The 22,146-nt window shown below is 36.7% G+C and overlaps 3 protein-coding genes and 1 long non-coding RNA gene across 4 annotated transcripts; 2 read left to right on the forward strand and 2 right to left on the reverse strand.

The window, feature by feature from the left end:
- The first annotated feature begins 1,907 nt into the window (after nt 1-1,907).
- On the forward strand, nt 1,908-4,409 carry LOC149406028 (U-box domain-containing protein 40-like). Its single transcript, XM_089610626.1, has 2 exons — nt 1,908-1,972; nt 2,470-4,409. Exon 2 carries the CDS (start codon nt 2,610-2,612, stop codon nt 4,398-4,400), a length of 1,791 nt encoding a protein of 596 aa, XP_089466752.1. The 5' UTR covers nt 1,908-1,972; nt 2,470-2,609; the 3' UTR covers nt 4,401-4,409.
- A 6,334-nt stretch (nt 4,410-10,743) lies between these two features.
- LOC149406029 (uncharacterized) lies at nt 10,744-11,463 on the reverse strand. The gene is made up of 3 exons (XR_016300295.1): nt 11,322-11,463; nt 10,862-10,945; nt 10,744-10,780 (listed from the first exon to the last, which is right to left on the reverse strand). It is a non-coding gene; the product is annotated as an uncharacterized LOC149406029 (long non-coding RNA).
- A 4,113-nt stretch (nt 11,464-15,576) lies between these two features.
- LOC149406030 (Peroxidase superfamily protein) lies at nt 15,577-17,027 on the reverse strand. Its single transcript, XM_089608585.1, has one exon. It carries the CDS (start codon nt 16,947-16,949, stop codon nt 15,936-15,938), a length of 1,014 nt encoding a protein of 337 aa, XP_089464711.1. The 5' UTR covers nt 16,950-17,027; the 3' UTR covers nt 15,577-15,935.
- A 1,028-nt stretch (nt 17,028-18,055) lies between these two features.
- Nucleotides 18,056-21,459, forward strand: LOC149406031 (histidinol-phosphate aminotransferase, chloroplastic-like). Its single transcript, XM_089608530.1, has 11 exons — nt 18,056-18,147; nt 18,230-18,297; nt 18,581-18,823; nt 19,265-19,348; nt 19,466-19,620; nt 19,715-19,812; nt 19,927-20,035; nt 20,254-20,411; nt 20,574-20,716; nt 20,822-20,962; nt 21,028-21,459. Exons 3-11 carry the CDS (start codon nt 18,602-18,604, stop codon nt 21,157-21,159), a joined length of 1,242 nt encoding a protein of 413 aa, XP_089464656.1. The 5' UTR covers nt 18,056-18,147; nt 18,230-18,297; nt 18,581-18,601; the 3' UTR covers nt 21,160-21,459.
- The last annotated feature ends 687 nt before the right edge of the window (nt 21,460-22,146 follow it).

Genomic DNA, 22,146 nt, shown 5'->3' on the forward strand with positions numbered 1-22,146 from the left:
TAAAAATAATACAAAAAAATATTCAATCGTCTCTCAAGTCTCAAGTGAAGCCATATTAATTATAGGATACTGCCAATCAGTAGTGTTAATGATATATATATTAAAAAAAAAAAAAAAAACTATATCAGCGTGAAAAACTATTACTTACACGTAACTATATAAGTAGCGTTCTAATTGATTGTAGATTTTGTGGAATAAATGAAATTAGCTCAAACACAAAGATTTTATGCTCAAGTCACCATTCAATTTATTTCAAATAAATCCTTAGTAAATTATGATCATTATAGAAAAAAAAAATTACATGGATCTCTTAACTTCTAAAAATGAAAATAGTGTGATAAGACATCTATCTATATTATGTGAGCACATAATTTTTTTTTTTCATATAGAATTATATATCTAACGAGAGGGATCTGCATATTCAAGTTGGGTTTTTTTATTTTATTTTATTGAAGGGTATTTGAATGCTCATCAAAGGACTATATGTCTGAAAACCTAGAAATTCATTGGATTCAAGTTCCCCCAGGAACTAAAATCTCTCTCATTTTTCGTAATGTTAATATGTAATACAATTTAAGGAAAATTTATCTGTTGAAAAATGTATAAACAAGTATATATTTCATATCATCTTTTTTACTTTGAATGTATTGTAGATATGTGGTTTACTCTTTCATACACTTCATTTCTCATACTTGATTTCACATGTAATGTTTTTGGTGGCGGTGATCGAGCATGTGATCTAAATGTTAGGTTAAATGAGTATTTTCATCTGATTATTTATTCGATGTCTTTAGATATCCAACTTCAATGCCCATCTTCGGATTCGGTTATTAGCAATTTTGATATCGATCGATCAAATAATTATTAATCTATAATTATGTCATTATCACCTTTTGGGTATGGTATCAATATTCTTGTTGTTGGGCATGCCTGTTTTTCATTTTCATGTCATCCCATGCAAAGTGATCATGAACTTTGGTATATTTTATGTATCATAGTGTGTACACTTTTGTACTGATGGTCAGAATAACCACGACATGCACTATAGACTTTTATTTTTGGAACTATAAGTCTTACATGATGTGGGTTCAGTACTATCAAAAATAGGAACTATAATTAGTTTTTTAATATGTAGTTTATTTCTTACTTATGAGAACTTTTATGATATTATAAAGGATTGTGTTATTTTAAAAAAAACGAATACATAGATTAAGTGGAGGAAAACTCTAACATTACAAATTAAAAACGGTTTAGAAAAGAGCACGAAGTAATAAAAATACGACTAAAACTCTTGAAAAGTATTGCTCTTTCGCCCTCCAATTAAGAGAACTAAATATTTTGGCTGGCCATTGAATCCATGGTAGTAACTCCTGACGAATCGAAAATCATAACTTCAACGAGGTCGTTTTCGCTCTTGAGAGGTCGGTATATTTTCCTTTCTTGCCCTTGTTGACCTTGTACTTCCGTTGAGTACAAATCGGTTTATCTCGACCGAATTGCAAGCATGTCATAGCTTCATCAATCAAAAATCTAAGTTTTTTTTTTTTTTTTTTTTTTGTGGAATTGAGGACAAAAAATCAGAGCGTCCATGTTAGTAGATCAGTGACACTAAGGCATGTAACGTAGCTACTTTTGTAAAGACAAATGAGATGTGTATTATATTATATATCTATTATGTATAGTCCAGCCTTGTACAACTACAAGTGTACAACGGCAAAGATCTTGTTGTAAAATCATCAAATAATACCAAAGAAACTTAGCAACTAAGAATGAAAGAAAGGAAAGTGGTCTTATTGGCTCCCATCAAAAGTTGGGAAATTCTTAAACATATATTTGATGGATAAAGGCAAAAATGTGGGTCCTAAAATAGCGCTGATTCTCTTTAAGATAGTGGGATATTGGTATAAAGCAAAGCAGCTAAGATCAGCTTGTATTTGTCTATTTGTCTCTACGAAAGTACTAATATAACGAGGTTTTTATATTTGATTGATTTTTACCCTGATTAGGATCTGTAAAATAGAATTTGTTTTATGAAGCACGGATTTCTACTTTTATTTTTGCAAGGCTGGTAGGAAATAATATATTAATGCTTATTTATCGTTTGTAACTTTTAAAATGCTTATTATTATCCATCAATTAATGCTTCTCTTGAAATTAATTAAAAAAATAAAACTTAAAAAAGTTAAATATTAATTTGTTCCGCAAATATCTGGAAAAAAATCGGAATAGTAGGTGATATCATTTAAAAAAAAAAATAGAAGATAAAAATACGTATTTTAAAAAAAAAAAAAAAAGGTGATAACTGTGAAGCTTCTTCTGAGTGGCTGAGTAAGTCAGTAAACCCTGAACTTTCTAGTTTCTGTTTAATTAGTTCAGTTCAAAAAAGAAAATAAAAGATAATAGAATCAGAATCTCACCCGCCAAACAAAAACATCGAAAATAATTTTCTCTCTCTTTCGTGCTTCTCAGACCGCCGTAATCGCCGCCACCAACAAAGTCGCGCGCTTTTTCAGCTTCTGATCGTCGTTTTGCAATGGCTTATTACCAGGCTTGACCGAAAAGCAGAGACTTTTTCCTCTTCTTCTTCCGCGAACTGATCAACAAGAGTCATGGAGTTCCAAGAAGGTCTGGTGAGATTTACGATACAAGAAACCTCAGAGAAGCAATTACAGAGACGGAGAAGCAAAAAATCGGAGAAGAAAAGCCCTGAGTCAGAGACCAGCGTTACGAGGTCGCGAAGATGGAGGATTTTTCACAGGTCGTCTTCGTCGATTTCTGCTCATTCCACGGCGTCGACAACGACGGTGACGGTGACAGGGCCGATTGCTCCGCCGAGCGAGTTTCTGTGTCCGATCACCGGCGAGTTAATGGCTGAGCCGGTGATCGTCTCCTCAGGCCACACATTCGAGCGAGCCTGCGCCGATGCTTGCAGAGCCCTGGGCTTCTCTCCGACCATGTCCGACTCCTCCGCCGCGGATTTCACCTCCGTGATCCCAAACCTAGCTCTGAAATCCGCAATCGCCGCCTGGCGCGAGACCTCCTCCGCCGGAGCTCCGATTCCGCTCGATCCCGCCGCGGCGGAGAATCTCGTCCGCTACTTCATGGCGTCCCGTGATCCACCGTCGACGAAAACCGAAGAGAAGAATCACACTCGCAAAGCCGTCTCTGTTGATTCAATAGCGACTGAGAATCTCGTCCGCGATTCTCCGACGACGAAAAGCGAAGAAAAGAATATTCACAGTCACAGTCACAATACAAAACCCGTCTCCGTTGACTCAATAGCGACGGAGCTCGCTCGGAGACGCCGCGGCTCCGGTTACTGCTCGAGCTTCTCGTCGTCGTCGGACAACACGACCGACCCGTCGCCGAAGCCTTCCCCGGCGACACGGTCCAGCTCGTCGTCCTCGTCGGCCTCGTCGGAGGTGGAGATCGGAAACCCCAAGTTCCTCTTCGAAGAAGACGAAATAGTATCGAAGCTCAAGAGCCGCCAAGTCTCGGAGGTGGAGGAAGGCGCGGCGGCGCTCCGGCGGATCACGAGGACGAGAGAAGACTCGCGGGCCCACCTATGCACGTACCGCCTCCTCTCCGTGCTCCGAACCCTAATCCCGTCCCGGCACGCCGGAGTCCAAACCGACGCCCTAGCCTCGGCGGTGAACCTCTCGCTCGACCCGCCCAACAAGGGCAAGATGGTCCGGGCCGGGCTCGTGCCCCCGTTGGTGGACGTCCTAAGACGCGGGTCCCGCGAGGCCCAGGGCCACGCGGCGGCGGCCTTCTTCAGCCTGGCCCTGGACCCCGACAGCAGAACTGCTGTCGGGGTCCTGGGCGCGCTGGGCCCGCTGGTCCAGGCCCTGAGGGCCGCCGCCGGCGCGGGGACAGAGCAGACGCGCCGGGATGCGGCCCTCGCGCTGTACCACCTCAGCTTGGTCCGGACGAACCGGACCAAGCTGGTGAAGGCGGGGGCCGTCCCGGCGCTTCTGGGGATGGTGAGGGCCGGGGACATGGCCCCCCGGGTCCTCCCGGTGCTGGGGAACTTGGGGATGAGTCCCGAGGGGCGGGCGGCGATGATGGACTCCGGCGCGGTGGAGGACATGGTGGCGGCGGTGGTGGCGGGGGCGGCGGAGGCGAGGGAGGGGGCGGTGGGGGTTTTGTTTGCGTTGAGCGGCGGGGGCCACCGGTTCAAGGCGCTGGCGCGGGCCGCGGGGGTGGGGGAGGCGCTGGCGGCGGCCGAGATGGGAGGGGAGGGCGAGCGGACGAGGATGAGGGCTGCCGCCGTCGTCGAGGTGCTCAACCGCCGGAGAGGGGACGACGTCGACGTCGACGGGGAGGACGTCAATTGGGAGGAGCTTCTCGACAGCGGATTCGAGAGCGACACCGCCACTCCGTCCCGTTCTCATTCGTGACCCGCCCCGGCCCGGCCCGGCATGGAAATATTATTGATTTGGTGTGTTGAAAAATTCACATTTTGTAAAAATAATTTTTTTGGTTTTATTTCTTATTTTATTTATTTTTGGTCTTGGGGGTTGTTACATTCATGTAATTTTTTTGGAGTTTTACATGTTTCTATTTCTCTCGTTCTTTTTTTAATTTTCTTTTGCTAGCATATCTCCTTTTTTTCAAAAATCAATTGGTGTTTAGGTTGGAAGGAGTGCTTATTTTGTGTTTCTGCTCTCCTTGAGTTTTTCTTTCACTTGAGATAGGAATATTTACGGAAGTGTAAATAAAACTTTTCTGGAAGGCAATTCTTTTTTATATCCATTTTTCTTTTGTCAAGGTTTTTGGAGGTCAGAACTTTGTTTTGCGATTGATTCTAAATATCCTACGATTCGGATTGGTTGATAGCATTCGTCTATAAATATGTGTTTCACACCAAATAAAAAGTTGATATTTTATTTACTTAGTTGAAAGTTTACTATTTATTAGATGAGATCTCTTATTAGATTCAATATGCAGTTAAGATTCACTTTTCCTGGATCAATATCGTATAACTCGGTTATAGGGCGATACAGTCACACCAGGGAATTACGTCAGTTAAAAAGTTGATCTCCTACAAAAAGCAGCTAAATGATAGTGCATTTTGTTTTTTGTTTTTTTTTTTTTCCTTTCCTTTGTGTCTGTATCTTATCAACATTCAGCTTTATGTATTCTGATCATTCCATTATGAACAGTCAATTCGTTGTTTGGTGTCTCTTTTGATATTTTTTTTATATTCTAATTTGAAGACTTCAAATTCTGGATTCTCTTCGGATGATCAGCATTCAATTAGATGAAATAAAAATAAAACAAAACATGTTGATGAGCTTCGAAATGTTGTTGACGTGACGCGGCTTGTTGGGTTTAGTTGGCGAGCTAAGAGCATCTTTAATGATTTACCATAAGGACTTGCTAGTAAATTATAAAAGATTGGAGCTAATAGATTCACCATTAGAGCATGATTTGACTATTGGCTTAGTGGAGCTAAGTAGCTCTATAGAGCAAATTAGCTCTAGCAAAAGTAATGGACCCCACATTCATTTGAACCAATGAGAATTAAGTAAAAATTTAATGAAATGTTATTTATATGTGTGATACATAGAGCAAAGAGAGAGAGATTGGCTTAACCATTAAAGATTGTTGTAGCTTGAATGAGTTGTAGTTTGAAAAACCTAGGTGGCATATTAAGCTAATGTTACCACTAAAGATGCTCTAAGAACCACTCCTCCCCCGGCCGTTTTAGAATTTCTAATAAATGCTTATTTGTGTTCTTAAAGTACCCTTTCAAAAGTAATGGAAAAGAAGATATATTGTAGTATCATTTATGTGTAAATGAGAAATTTTATTTTTTAGGTCTCAAAAGTGGAGAAATATCAAAGTTAGATCTCATAGTTGCAAAATATATAAAATTGGACTTTTGACTCAAAATCAAATATAAATGTTCTTTCAACCAATTTTTCCTTCTTCCACACTCTCTCATTTCCACTTATAATGATTTTCTCTCTGTTTTTTTTTTTCGAAATCAACATGACAAAAAGGGTAAGATTTTCATGTTTGAATTGTTATAGGATAGTTTTAATAATGTAGAGTGATTATTAGATGATTTGATTCAGTTTTTTGGAAAAGTGAAGATTTTGAATTTGAGATTTTTTTCTTATGATTATTTAAGATGCATAGTTTTTTCCGATGAAATACAATGATTTGCGATGAAATTCAAAGATTACGATGATTGTCGATGATTTAAGATGATTTCGGATTATTTCTGATGATTTAAGATGATCTCGGATGAAGTTCAAAGATATAAAAGGGAAAAATGGTTGAAAGAGAATTTTTGTCCGATTTTGAGTGAAAAGTCCAGTTTTAAATACTTTGCAACTATGAGATTTAGTCTTGATATTTTTGAATTCCATACCTATCTTCCTAGCCAGCTTGAAACCGCCTTGTTTGTCAAGCGTACAAGTACAGTTCGTATCATTCTGTCCTTGTATGTTGATGATATGATTATTACCGGCGATGATTATGATGAGATTGAATTGTTGAAGTTTGACTTGACTGGGTGCTTTGCTATGAAATATCTGGGTTTGTTGCGTTACTTTCTAGGTATCGAGGTGGTCTTCTCTCCGAAAAGCTACCTTCTATCTCAGTCAAAATATATATCAGATCTTTTTGAGCGCGCTCGTCTCACTGACCGTAGGACTGTTGACACTCATCTGAAAATCAATTGGTGTCAAGTGAAGAGGTTCAACTAATATATAAACATATATTCATTGACACACAAAACCAATATGAGACTTTCCTACTTCAATAGATATTTCTCTATTTTTGAGACCCAAAAAATAAAAATTTCTCTTTCGATTGCCTTTGTTTTAAAAAAAAAAATTGTTGTTTTAGTTTGGGGAGACAAGGTCTAGTTGTCTCTTGCAAGGTTGGAGTTTCTCGAGCGGTCGATATTGGCAAAGGAGCTGAGCTCATGGCTGTTTAATGGCAGTATTTCTTACTCGCCTCAACAACATGCAAAAGAAAGGTGTTCATAAAGGGATTAACATTTCAGATAATAGATTTTTATTTCTTTCGTTTGTGATGTTTAATGATAAATTTTCTTTTAAAAAATGATGTTGGATAACAACGTGTGTAAAAGTAACTTAAACCGACATTGAAGAAGTGATGAAACATTTCGAAATCAGTGGCCAAACTCCACATGCAATTGGAAAAGAAAAAACTGCCACATGTGTGATTTATTTTTTTATTTTTTTATTTTTCATGACGTTTGAAAGGAAAATGTGTTACACACACTCAAAGGGTAATGTGATTAGCGAAGGGACTTCATTCGACTTTTCATCATTTTTTAAAATTTAATTTACATCATTTCATGTTACAATAATTTTGCCAAAGTTGAATACCAATCCCAACACTAAAGTGGGAAAAATTTCAAAGACAAAATGGAACTTAAATAATAATAAATAAAAACTTTAGATTATTTTTATCCTTTTCAGAATCATAAATATTCAATTATTATTTTAATTCATTTACGCTAATATGCCTAAAAGTTCATTTCTGCGTGAGTACATGAGTTCAATATTTCGAGACATATAATCATGACAAGTGTAATAACGTAATATTATTAGAAAAATAAAATCAGTCACTTATTTCGGTTTCCTTTTTCTTCCACCATGCGCATATTGCGCAATCTCTAGGGAATAAATTAGAGAAATTGCTCTATTTGACACTCTTTTGATAACTTTTTCTCACATTCCACTAAAACCTTAATTTGTCCCAAAATGCCACCATGACAAGGGTAAAAAGTCAAGTTTGCCCTTCACTATCTATTTTCTTTACAAATTGGCATCTATGTTTACTCAGCCATTTTCTCGTCCAGTACATCTAGGTCTCAGTCTCTCTCTCTCTCCTCATTCGTCCATCTCTTCTCTCTCTCTCTCTCTTCCAGTCCATCTCTTCTATGTCTCTCTCTCTCCCCCATCTCGTCCAAGCTCTCTCGTCCAGATCTTCTCCTCTCTCTCTCCCTCACTCTCCCCCATCTCGTCCAAACTGAGAAAACTCGTGAACACAGCTCAAAAAAGTCTTCGGAGGAGCTCAGTTATCGTCGGAGGAGCATTCCGAATGTCAGCCCAAAAAAAGAGAAGTTGCAATCCACGAAATAAAACCCTAGCTTCGTTTTTTTTTTCATTTTCCGGTTATAAAAAAGCTTTTCGTCTTGAAATAATGAAGTTTTTGTTGTTTAAAAGCATGAGTTTGTTATGGGTATGTTATGTGATTTTTGAAGATGACGTTCATTATTTGTTGACATATATGTCAACAATGTTGACATCAGATGTCTTCAATGTTGACATCTATGTCTAATGTCAACATTGTAGACACATATGTCTTCAATGTTGACATCTATGTCTGATGTCAACATTGTAGACATAGATGTCAACATTGTAGACACATATGTCTACAATGTTGACATCCGATGTCAACATTGTTGACATAGATGTCAACAATTTATTGTTTTTTTTTTCTTGATTCTCATATCATTTCCTTATCTGTTAATCTTTATTTTCAGGGTTGGTCGAAATTTGTTCCCGAAGGGAACATTGTTGACCATAATTTCAGTTTCTTTGGATCCCTCGAGAAATTCGAGGAAGCTGCGGATATGAACGAAGAAGACAGGTCATTGTTTAGCAACTGCTGCTTTGGCCAGTTTCTGCAACTACCAAAAATCAATCGCTCTTCGAAGATTATCAAATACGTGAAGAACGTTGGCGGGATGTCCGACTCAAAAGGGAAGATCATGTGTTGGAAAACACATTCCAAAATTGCGACGCTGGAAATCGGTGACGACTCATGTGTTGGAAAACACATTCCAAAATTGCAAGAGAGGCCCAATCAGACAACGACAAGGATGAATGAGCTAAATTGATTCATAAACTCTTATTTATTTAATATCAGTTTTTGTTAAAATTATGGTACTTTAATGATTATGGTATGTAAAACTTTAACTTAATCTTAGTGTTTTGTAAAAAGTATGGTACTTTAATGATTATGGTATGTAAAACCTTAACTTAATCTCAGTTTCATTATATATGTACTTTATTATGATATTGTGTACATAGATATGTCAACAATGTTTGATACTCAGATGTCAACAATGTTGACATAGATGTCAACAATGTTGACATCCGAGTATCAATACCAACCACTACCACGGCTGTTGGGAGTGGATCCAATCCCTGCTGAATCGGGACCCGATTGTTTTTCATTTACTTCCAATATCAATTGAAAATTCTCCATGTCATCTTCTCGTCTTCTCCGCAAATATAAGAAACCTTTGAGCGTGTCATCGTTGGTTATCTCAACAGGCTGCACTGCACCAGCCATCGAGTATGCAACACCAATAGTATGAGTGGATGGTGATTTACGCAAGTTCGTGTAAATGATTTGCATCAAACTAGCGAAGTTGACGTTGTACGGCACCACGATTCCGAAAGATCATTTCTCGTGATACCGATCAGGTTCAACCCAAGTACCACTGTGCTTGAATAATAAATAAATATCCCCCATCACTGCGTACAAAAAAGTAAACAGAGTTATTATTTGGATATTGACTTTAGATGTCAACAATGTTGACATCTGATGTCAACAAATAATGAACGTCATCTTAAAAAATCACATAACATACCCATAACAAACTCATGCTTTTAAACAACAAAAACTTCATTATTTCAAGACGAAAAGCTTTTTTATAACCGGAAAATGAAAAAAAAAAAAAAAAAAAACGAACCTAGGGATTTATTTCGTGGATTGCAACTTCTCTTTTTTTGGGCTGACATTCGGAATGCTCCTCCGACGATAACTTAGCTCCTCCGACGACTTTTTTGAGCTGTGTTCACGAGTTTTCTCAGTTTGGACGAGATGGGGGAGAGTGGGGGAGAGAGAGAGAGAGAGAGAGAGAGAGAGATAAGATCTGGACGAGAGAGCTTGGACGAGATGGGGGAGAGAGAGAGACAGAGAAGAGATGGACTGGAAGAGAGAGAGAGAAGAGATGGACAAATGAGGAGAGAGAGAGAGAGAGACTGAGACCTAGATGTACTGGACGAGAAAATGGCTGAGTAAACATAGATGCCAATTTGTAAAGAAAATAGATAGTGAATGGCAAACTTGACTTTTTACCCTTGTCATGGTGGCATTTTGAGACAAATTAAAGTTTTAGTGGAATGTGGGAAAAAGTTATCAAAAGAGTGGTAAATAGAGCAATTTCCCAATAAATTATGTGTAAATCAGATAATAGTTTGGTCTCGTGTTGATATCTTATAATCACCAGTATGATAAAGTAATATATTAGAAAAATAAAATTAGTCATTTACTTCCGTTTCCTTTTTTTCACTATGCGCAATCTATTTAACAGTTAATGGACGGACGGGCAAATGCCTCCTAAACTTTTAAAAGTTGTAAATATTATTAGCTAAAAAAATTAATTAATATTTTTAGTTTAAAATTATATAATTTTTTAAGATTTGTCCCACTTGAGTTTTGCTTTTACAAATTTGTCCCTCTAACTACGAGTTTTGGCTCCGCCGCTATTGTGACAAATCGAATTGATGACAAGCAAAGAAGTAGAGCTTAGTTTAATACAATAGATTAAAGGCCATTTTTATTCGTAAAACTCTCTCACTCACACGTGTACACTTTACAAGGAAGTAGTTATTTTGTGACCATCAATATCATGGTTGAGCAAGCTTTTATTGGCCGGATTGGGTTTCTTAATTTCTTGCCGCGAGATTCTTCACGTCTTCCACTGCATGGACTTGGTCTGTAAACACACAATTATTATACTTACGTGTACATATATAGGTATATGTGTGTATATATGTATATATAGATGTGTATATACCTTGTTCAATAGTTTCCGCATAACACCATTGGAAGCAGTAACGGGCAAGTGGCTTCAAATTTCCACTCGTGAGCTGAGTTACGTCTGCATGCATGCATATCTCAATTAAATTATCATTTCGTCACATGAATAAGAGTTTATTAACATATGTGGACGTCTCAAAATAAATTATTTAAATCAAGTTCAATGCGACATTATGAAAAATGTTATAATAATAATGAGAATTGAAATATACCGTGATTAATTAATGGTTTTAGCTTCCTCAAAAAAAAAAAAAAAATCATAGCACCATGTATAGCAAATTCCAGAGGGAAGTTTTTTACAACAATATTTGGTGAGCGGTTCGAAATTTCCATCAGCGGTGAAATAACCAAATGCAAAGTATGATAATGTATGTTTTGTTACGTACATATATCTAAATATATATGATAAAATAAATTTGTAGAACATAGTCTTATACCTTGGATACAGCAAGAAGAAGAGCTGAAACAAGAAGACCAAACAAAACAAAAGCTCTAGAATTCATCTTTGATTTCAGTTCTTCTGTGCTGTGTTATGTTTTGTGTGTGTGACAATGTGTGTGAGAGACTTTGGTTTTATAGCTCAGCCTCACACGTTTCCTTATAGCAAGTGTGTGGGTGATTTGTGTGTTGGAGCGTTACAATTATTAGAAAGGTGAAACCAATAATTCAATGCCTTTGCCAACACTAAATTAATATTTCAACATATCAACCATTACTTTTAGATACACATTTTTATTTTTATATTTGAACCGCCAATCAATTTCTTACGTTAATACTTAATATAACTTAAAGCTTAAAGTGACTATTAACATATACTAATTAATTTTGATTGTGGACAATTTTTAACCAAATATATATATATATATATATATATATATATATATCTATATATATTTAATGAAAAAGTGCTGATTTGTATTTGCAGATAAATGTAACTATTAAAAGATCACACTTTATGACCGAAAACCAGAATATACAATTACGAAGAATCCAATTGCATTCCACCACTTTAATAGGAGTTTGATTTTAGAAAAATAGGGTTTTTGGGAATATAATTTAATGGAAGGATCGATGTTGAGCCGCCTATAGAGGAGTTGGAGGTTTTTAAGTTAATAGAAACACGACGCGGCGAAAAATTTAAGATCCAGTAATTGTACTGAAATATGAACAAGAGAAGTTGATTCATATAAATTTTAGGGAAAATAACATATTTATACCCTGTGTTTTAGTGAAATGTCGAGTTTAACCCCCAGTTTTCAAAAATGTCAGGTTCATACCCTCTGTTTAACTAAAATGACGAAATTATACCATTTGTTTAACTAAAATGATGAAATTATACCCTGAAATGAATAAGAGCGTCACAAATCTCTCTTTCATTGATATTAACTCTTATATAAGAAAAACCAAATCAAATCTAAATCAGTGCACTAACTTCCAAATTCTCAATTTTGAAATAAAAATAGCCTTAAATTGAAATTAAATAATAAAACTCATACCTCCTAAGAAATGACTTCATTCTGTGTTCGAATTGTAACTCTAAATCCTGGATTCTTTGTTCGAATATGCGATTTTGATGACTATCAACTATCGATGTTTACCCTTTTGCCTCTTTCTGTGTTCTTCACGATTAACAGACTGTTGTTTATTTTTTAGTTTTTAAATAAATTACATATATGGCGCGAATGAATAAAGATAATTGGTGTTTATATATAAATATTATAGTCAACGTCAATGAAAAGTCAATAAAAAGAATATTCGTGACACTGTTGTCTATTTCAAGGTATAATTTCGTCATTTTAGTTAAACAGAGGGTATAATTTCATCATTTTAGTTAAACAGAGGGTATGAACTCGACATTTTTGAAAACCGAGGGTTAAACTTGACATTTCACTAAAACACAGGGTATAAATGCGTTATTTTCCCTAAATTTTAAGAATATCACTCACGGGAAGTCTAATTTTTGTTAAAATCAAAGCGTTGGTATAGCTGGCTGTAGTCACGTCATGGTCCCTCAAATTATCGACTTCTCTTTTTAAACAACCGCAAAAGTCAAAAGGCAACTATGTTCACCTTTAAACTTTAAATTGTGTCACTTATTATCTATAGATTATTTGTTACTTTTACTCAAGTTCGCTATTTTTTTTAAGAGTTATTGATGGAAAAAATATTTAATATTTTTGATTTGTTACTTGAAATATTCATTTTTCTTGAAAAGTTACGATAAAAATACTTAGTATCACAAAACATTACTTCCGTTACCACTTGCACCGTTTAAAATGGATGACAATATACGTGTCGATATCATAAATTTTGGAGATTGTGGTTGAGCTTTGTGGTGAGAGGCTCTGCGTTTTCTGGGTCATTATCGCCGTTGAAACCTCTGTGATGTTTCAACTCGGCACAACGGAGTTTGGGTTGTTTATTAATTTTTTTTTACTTCATATTTTAAATATTTATTTAAACTAATAAAAAAATGAGTATTTTAAACTACCTCTGTGATATTTTAAACCAAGTTTGATAATGGAGGTAGGATTTTGTAAAATTAGGTATTTTTCCGGTAACTTTTAAAAAATGAGTATTTAACTTCAATAAATTAAAAAGATTGAGTATTTTTCCCGCCAACTCCTCTTTTTAAAATAGAAATGCTTTCTTTCCAAAGTAAAAATGTGTTCTTTCCCTTGATCATCTCCGATAAATAAATTTCCGTTACAACAATGGCTGTAATTTCATAACTTTCCAAGATAACAGCAAATGAAAGAAAGAGAAAACAAAAAATTCTTTAAAAAGAAATTGATTTTTATCAGCCCTCGTCTAAAATGATTAATTAGCAAGCACAGAGACCAAGAACAAGTTAAATATGCAGAGGCTATAGCTTATATGGACATCTCAAAAACAATATGAATCTTTTGAAAAAAAAAGAAAAAAAAAAGCTAGGGAATGGAAGATTCTCCGTTAATGAGAACGACGACATGCATTTCAGTTTTGTTGGGAGGATTTAGATGCAATCGGAGAGGATATACTTTTCTGTTGAGAAGGTTCCGTCGATCTCCGTCTCTTCCGTCAGACTCTGTTTCAGTTTTTGGATGGTGTTACCGTTGAAGATGAGTGACGTCACTTGTCCGTCATCCAAATCATCTTTTGTCTCGTCCGAGATATGTCTTCCTTCCTTCGCTATCATCTCTGGCGTGCTTTGGAGTTTCCGTTGAACAAAATATCTATGCGCGAAGGCTAAGCATCTTTGTCATTATTTGACTTACATTTTAATATTGTTTACAACTTCATTAAAAAAAAATTCTTATAGTTGTTTATATAATATTTAAACAATCTAAATGTTCGAGAAATCGCTATGGTATATATTTTTTTGAGAAGTAACACTATCGTCGGACAATGATATATATATTCGCAGTGAAAGAGCATGAGATATATCGGTTAAGATTATATGATAATATGATGGCATTAAGCTAAAAGAAGATAATCCTCCATGCATACATTTCTACAGCTCATGAAGATCTAACTCAGGCCCGTGTGGTGGAGGTAAGTGTGAGATTACCACTGTAATAAGCTAGGAACAAAAATTGTGTAATTTCCCTAATAATAATCACGATGCAAAGCAAAGCCACATATTACTCATTTTTACTGTCTAAGACCAAGAGCATTTCTTACTCACTCTATAATGGAATGAGATGTGATAAAATAGTAGAGTTGGATACACTCCAATCCAACTCCGTCCTCACGTCATTACGGGGCAAATGAATAGTAAAACTCAATATTGAAACTCAAAATATGGAAATTCACTCTTTATTTAACTCCATTTTGGAGTGATATTTTAATAATATAAACCAGTTTCACTAATTACAAATCAACCATAATTATAATTATCATATTTTATATGTAGTTGTATTAATTTATCACAAAATTATATATGAAATTATTTAGTTTATTCTAAATTGATATTATAATTAATTTTGATATGTGATAGAGAATAAATACACTAGAGAGGTCATTAAAATTTGTAACCTTCATTGCAAATAAATTATAAAATAAATCTATAACATGACATAAATGTATAAACAAATAAAAATTAATAAGTACTTTTTGTATGATGTTATTTTATAAATTTTGTAAGTAAAATGTAATATATATTTATTTTATTAAAAAAATGTATTTAATGTAAATTATACAAGTTAATTATATATAAATTATAGTGTGATAAATAGAAAGTTGTTAAAATTATTTTAAAAAATTATTTAATGTTTAAAATAAAATATTGGGTTGAAGATTTAACATTAGGTGATAAAAAAATTTAGTTATAATGACCCACAAGTTTCTTACTTACTGGCCAGACAAGATTAGGCCCAAGTCCTTCGCTAACCATTCCCTTCGCCGACACATTGTACTATTGATACTGACTTAGCTTTGCAGAAACGCCTAAACATATGATAAAATGGTATTGTGTTTTCAGGTGTTTAATTTAATGGTACTTTTCTCTAAGCGAGCATTTGTTATAAGACCAAAAAAAGCGAGAAACGACATGTTGAGTAATTAAAGATTATAGCGAAACCCACGGTCACTCACATGCAAGGCTTATCATAATATTAATAATAATATCACCGCTAACCACAAAAAGTCCAAATCTAAAAATTGGTCCTTTCTTTCTTGTCATTAGCTTCAAAACAGAACAACAGACAAAGGTAAGCAAAAGAATGCATTTTAATTCATTTTTAAAAACCCAAAGTCACTGCATTTCAGTCCATTTCGCCTCTTTCTCTCAATCGAAGAGGAACAAAACAACACAACAAAATGATTAAGCAATAAACAAAAGATGTGATAGAGAGTGACCTCTATAGCTTTGCCCTTCTTATTTCTCTTTTTTCTTCTTCATTCATTCATTCATTCATTCGATTCATAAAACATGTATACATTATAATTTATATTAAAAAGAAAGAAAAAGAAAAGAGAAGAATTGCTCTCAATAATCGCTCCTCAATAATATTAATATGATATAAGAACAAACAAACAATTAGAACAAATCTGAATCAACAAATTCCGTCTCAATTGACCTGATCACACCGGCGCCGAATCTCGCCGTACCTCCCAGTCTTGACGCCATAGACGCTAAGCTTCTCCATCGCCCGAGCGAAATCGGCAAAGAATCGCTTCTCATCGTTGGCGTAAAGGTCAACGAACGGCCTGGTCGCCGGATCGCCGTAAAGTCCGTGGTCAGACTTCAAAAGCCCCAAACCTCGCCGGAGATTCTGAAAGTAAACATTATCGAACTTGTTCGGCGTCATAATGTCGTTAAACACCGACAGCGTCGGATTCCTCCCGTAGCCGTCGCACGCCTTCCTCAGCGCCGTCGCGAATCGAGGATTGTAGTGCGGATCGGAGGCGGAGGATCGGCTGAAGTTATAGATTCCGGCGGAGAACTCCTTGCAGTGGGAGAATCCGACGGTGTGAGCGCCGGAGAGCGCGACGGTCTCTCGAGCGGAGAAGCCTCTGGAGGCGAAGATTTTGAGGATCTGTGGGACGGACATGGAAGGCGTGGGAAGCTTCCCGGCGACGGAGGAGGCTTGGGAGGTTCTGGAGTCGCGGCGGCCGAGGGGAACGGAGTAGAACGGCCCGCCGAGCATGGTGAGGAGGTCTCGGACGGCGAAGGCGAGGATGTCGGCGCAGGAGACGGTGGCGGGGCAGGCGAGCTCGAGAGCGGTTTTTGCCCTAACAATGGCGTCGAAGGCGTCGCCGGGGAGGGAGAGGTTGATATCGGCGTCGCGCTCGGCGCGGGAGAATGGCGTTGAGGAGAGGAGGATCGAGCCGTCGCAGCCGTTGAGGAGGCAGTCGTGGAATATCAGCCGGAGCGCCGCCGCCGCGGTCGTCGGGCTCGAGATCTGCTTCGACGTTATCACGTCTCGCATTATCTTCTCGAAATCGGGGCAGCTTTTCTGGTAGAATGTCGTGGACAGCCGAGGAGGCGACGCGTGGCGTTTCCGGGGACTGGACTCCGTTGGAGGCGCTACGGTGGCGGCGAGGAGGAGCAGAAGAACGACTGAGAGAGTTCGAGTCGCCATTGTTGCGAATGAGAGAGAGAGAGAGTAAAGTGAAGAGGTTAACTTAATTATCAGAGAGAGTGAAATGAAATGTATGAGAGAGAGAAGGTTTTTAGTTGATTTAATAATTTAATTAATTGAGTTTGGGGTGTACAGGTGGGTTGCTCTTGGCCTCCAATCACGGACAGCTTGCGGGCGCGTGAGGGTTTTTCCGCGTATCTGGAAGCGTAACTGCCACGTGCACCGGTAAGAATTTTTTAAAAAGATTTTTTTTTTTATTTTTTTTCTTCGCACCTAGAGAAAGACACTCCAATCGATTTGCAAAGTTTTTTTTTTTTTTTTTTTTTTTTTTAGACAAGCTTAAGGAAAAAAATATATTTTTCGTTGTCCTTTCAAACTTTTTGATTTAGGGAAAATCGACAAGTCGATGGAAAATCAAATGGAAAAAATGTGAAAAAAGAGCATTCGATTTGCCGTTTTCAAATGTCGTTTTCCATGAAAAACCGACAAACTTATGGAAAATCGAACCGAAAAAATGTGGCAAAATATATTTAAAATATATACATGTAATACATACATATATTTTTCAATTTTTAAACATGTATAAAGAAAATACATTATGTATATAATCTTTTTTAATAGAAAATTGTATATATATATATATATATAATATTTTATAAATTTGTGCTATTTTGTATGTAATATTTTTTATATAATATTTTGTATGTAATATTTTAAAATAAAATAGAATCTTCACAAAATATTTCACAAAATATTTGAAGACTAAAATATGTAATAATACTGTGTATGTAATACTTGATACATTGTATATAATACTTAATTTGTTTCAAAAAAAAAAAAAAAAGAGGAAAAGAAGACGCAACAAAAACGACAGAAAAAAATAAATAGATTTAATTTATTATTTCAATACAATAGATTTGATTATATGATTATCTCTTTTATCCCATGGTTCATTTAGCTCAAGATATTCACATATTTAGTCGGTGGATTAAAATAAATCAGTTGAAAAGTACGCTTATAAAGAATTATAAATTATTGTGAAGTTATATAATGTCTTATTTTTTTCTAACATCATTTTACTTGCATGCACCAAGTAACCTAACATTTTCCAGGATATTCACATATAATGACTTGCCTTCGCTTACTTATCTCCCTCACTTGACCAAAGCAACGAAAGAAAATATTAGAGTTCGTCCAGGCAAGCAAGTAAAATCTTTGATTGTCGTTTCTTCTTAGTTTAAAACCCAGAGAAGATAATATTTATTAGTACTAATACCCAGAGAAGAATACGCTGGTTAACAAGGTTCACGGGAAGAAGAAGTCTCGCCGGAATTTTTGAATCTCGGAGGTAAACCCTAGGATTTTTTTCTAAAATTGTCAGCTTTAGGGTTTTCTTGAATTCATGTTTTTGTTGATTCCTCTCATGCTCGCGGTTTGGTCCGAATTTGAAAATGGAATTAGGGTTCGGGGTTGATGCTTCTACACTGATGAAAAATCACTCATTTTGGATTCGAATAGGAACTCATATTCAATTCTCGTTGATTTAAAATATTGGTATTGAGAAATAGACTAGTTTGAGTTGGTGAATTAGCATTTTCAGTTCAGACTTCGCTTGTTTCTGGGCTCTACAGCCTTTTGGGCAGATTATACTGATGGGAGTGATTGACACACACGGGTTTTGCTCTCCTTGTTTGACCAAGCCCAAGACCCGTTTCATCAGCTCATTCAACATCCAGAAGAGAGTCGTTTCAATGGCGTCCACAGTCCCGTTGGATCAACAGGTCAGCGATGGACAACCGAGGCTCACCGGAGACTCGTTCATCCGATCCCACTTGAGAAAGTTGTCTCCTTATCAAGCCATTTTGCCCTTTGAGGTATTCTTCCAAAAACCCCCACTGATCTTTGTCAATGGTATAAAATGTGGTTGTAGTAGTTTCATTTTTTTATGTTTTCTTTGTCTTTGAGCTATGTGTATTGCTGCGATGTTGATATGTTTGAGTGATGAAAGAGTTCAGACAAAGAAAGAAATGGCTTATTTAGTCCTTGTTGGTTCCTACGCAATGAGTAAATATATACTGATTTGACATATCTGGTTCAGATAGAGAGTGTTTTCCGAATTTCGGAATTGTCTGGGAGAACCAATTACCCAGTCCCACTTGCAAAAATTATTAATGGAACAGCCAGCGATATCGAGTCTTTTTTCCTCCTAGAAACTTTTGGCATGAAATCAGAATCTCGTCATCATTTTCAAAGTTTTTTTTATATTCAATGACAAGTTTTTTAACCAATATTGTTCACAAATTGATTTTCTTTAGGTATTATCAGCGCGACTTGGAAGGAAGCCCGAAGACATTGTCAAACTCGATGCGAATGAGAATCCTTACGGTCCACCCCCGGAGGCAAGTCGTGAACTCTCATTATACTCTATTCGTCGTCCTGTTTTGTCCAACCGCTTCAATTGGGCACCAATCGTATCTGTATAAACCAAACTCATTGAATTTCAGATCGCCTTGTAGGTTCTGGAAGCTTTGGGCTCGTTGAAATTTCCTTATATCTACCCTGACCCAGAAAGTCGCCGGCTTCGTGCCGCTCTTGCGGAGGACTCGGGCCTTGGAGCTGAGCATATACTCGTTGGTTGTGGTGCGGACGAACTAATAGATTTGATCATGCGGTGAGAGTTAGACCGAACTAAATATTATTCGAGTCTCTTCGGAACATAGCATGAGAAGTTTCTAGATCGTTTGTGATTGATTGTATTGCTTCAGATGTGTGCTTGATCCTGGAGACAAGATTGTGGATTGTCCTCCGACCTTCACCATGTATGAATTTGATGCTGCAGTTAATGGCGCTTCCGTTATCAAAGGTTAAAAAAAAAAAAAAAGGTTTTTAGTTTCTGTGATATTACTGTATCTTGTCATTCGTAGTTTTATTTTGGTTTTGATGGTTTTTTTTTTTTTTCCTTTCTATTATTTGGCAGTTCCGAGGAATCCTGATTTTAGCTTGAATTTTGAACTCATTAAAGATGCCGTCGAAAGGGAAAATCCGAAATGCATATTTCTAACGTCTCCGAACAATCCGGATGGGAGGTAATTTACTGTTGTTTTTTGTGAAACATTTTTGACATAGGATATTTCAGGTTCTTGAGACATTTTTCTCATTCTTTTATTCAACAAATCCATGAATAATTTCCCATTCTAAGAATTGTACAGTTCTCACGTTTTCTTCTTCTTTCTATTCTTTATGGGCTATGAATTTGGGCGGTTTCTTCTCATACGTGCTAATGTTGCATCGTTATCCATCGCAGTATAATTAACGATGACGTACTTATGAAGATACTCGAACTTCCCTTACTGGTTGTCCTTGATGAAGCATATATAGAGTTTGCAGCTCTCGAGTCTAGGATGCAATTGGTGAAGAAGCACGATAACTTGATCGTTCTTCGAACATTCAGCAAAAGAGCCGGTATCGTAATCTTTTTTTTTTTTTTTTAATCTTATTTTATGTACTATCGATTTCCATCCAAGAAATGGGAAGTGTGAAATTTGGCATGTCTGGTTGTGTGTGCCTCATCATTCTAAAGAATATTCCGATTCTGTTTGTCCTTCCCATTCTGAAACGTCCTAGGTTTGGCTGGGCTTCGTGTGGGCTACGGAGCATTTCCATTGAGCATCATCGAGTATCTCTGGAGAGCCAAGCAACCATACAACGTCTCTGTCGCGGCCGAAGTTGCAGCTTGTGCAGCGCTGCAAAACCCAACCTATTTAGAGGTCTTCTCTTTTCCAAAAAAAAAAAAAAATAGTAACTCGTTAAAGAGTTTTATATCAGTTGTGTAGTGTAGTGTATTTAATAGTGGATGTGTTTCACTCTGCCAGTATGTGAAAGACGCTTTGCTGCAAGAAAGGGAGAGACTTTTCGGGTTTCTTAAAGAAGTCCCATTTCTCGAGCCGTATCCAAGCCATTCCAATTTCATTCTTTGTGCAGTTACGAACGGAGTCGATGCGAAGAAGCTAAAGGTGCGTTTATTTGTTTTATATTCTTTTTTTGTGTCGTGTAATTAAAATCTGGGGTCAAAATGTAGGAGGACCTTGCGAACATGGGAGTGATGATACGTCACTACAACAACAAAGAGCTGAAAGGTTACGTTCGGGTTTCGGTCGGTAAGCCCAACCAAACCGACGCGTTGATGAAAGGCCTCAGGCAATTCTTTTAGAACATAAAGTTAAGTTGAACCTCATTCTTGAACTATCAAAGTTTTGTATTTGTAAGAATAAGAGCTCAGTATTGATGCTTTTATTCACAAAAAGATACCTTTTTTTTTCATGGGCATAATTTTTCCCACCTTTTATTGACTTCAATCTGAATAAGAAAACTATGCATTGATTTTTGGACACTGCTTCATTTCATACTCGGTTTATGGGGAATTACTGTTTTACCCTACTGTAAAAATTCGGATCGGTAAGACATATCTTCTTTTATTATATATAATAATAAAAAATAAAAAAAGCAATATAGCAGAAGAGATTCTGGCCGTACGCATTATTATGTTTTTTTGAGCTTTTTGCACATTCAAAGTTGAGATGACAAGGCCCACTTGAAATCGTAGCGCGTGATATGCACGGTATTGTTCTTGGTTTGCGTTATCTATGACTTACGTAATTACAATTTAAACGACGTCGAGAAGTGGGTATTGGGATGTGGGCCCACACATGTTGATGTTCGGTCCACAGACCGTTCTTAGTGCTAATATGGCTGTTTCGGTTCATCGTTTAATGCTTTAGACTTTAGAAAGATATTGCGGTCGTGATATTAGTTATATACTACATTTAAGAAAATAAACAGTAGGGAATGAAAAATGTTACGTGGACTTTTTGCTCTCTATTTATTTTGAAGCACATGAAGGATCATGGTTATGTGAATTATAGTGGGTCCCATTCAAGAGCGCTTCCACAATAACGTGATCGAAGTGAACAAGAAACGCAAGGTTTTGGATTTTATCTTGAAAGGATTGGGTACTAAAATTATGACAAGAGGATTTCACGAAGAACGTGGTCTAGAATGGAAACTAAATGATTTTTTTTTATTAATGTATATCTATATTTTATACTATACTCTAGATCATGATTTGGTATAAAATATCCAAATCTGTTTTTTTTACCAAATATATTTGTTCTTTTGTACACTTTTGAAGTTTTGATGC

The sequence above is a fragment of the Urtica dioica genome, chromosome 1 (assembly GCF_054948205.1).
Source record: "Urtica dioica subsp. dioica isolate 48M chromosome 1, U.dioica_male_clone48M_v1_H2, whole genome shotgun sequence".
Taxonomy (NCBI): Eukaryota; Viridiplantae; Streptophyta; class Magnoliopsida; order Rosales; family Urticaceae; genus Urtica; species Urtica dioica.

What these genes read in the sequence shown, in the direction of transcription:
- LOC149406028 (XM_089610626.1), top strand. Translation starts at nt 2,610, where the DNA reads ATGGAGTTCCAAGAAGGTCTGGTGAGATTTACGATACAAGAAACCTCA.
- LOC149406030 (XM_089608585.1), bottom strand. Translation starts at nt 16,949, where the DNA reads ATGGCGACTCGAACTCTCTCAGTCGTTCTTCTGCTCCTCCTCGCCGCC.
- LOC149406031 (XM_089608530.1), top strand. Translation starts at nt 18,602, where the DNA reads ATGGGAGTGATTGACACACACGGGTTTTGCTCTCCTTGTTTGACCAAG. An exon ending in TGGCGCTTCCGTTATCAAAG is followed by an intron (nt 19,813 to 19,926) that starts GTTAAAAAAAAA and finishes ATTATTTGGCAG; the next exon opens with TTCCGAGGAATCCTGATTTT. An exon ending in TCGATGCGAAGAAGCTAAAG is followed by an intron (nt 20,963 to 21,027) that starts GTGCGTTTATTT and finishes GTCAAAATGTAG; the next exon opens with GAGGACCTTGCGAACATGGG.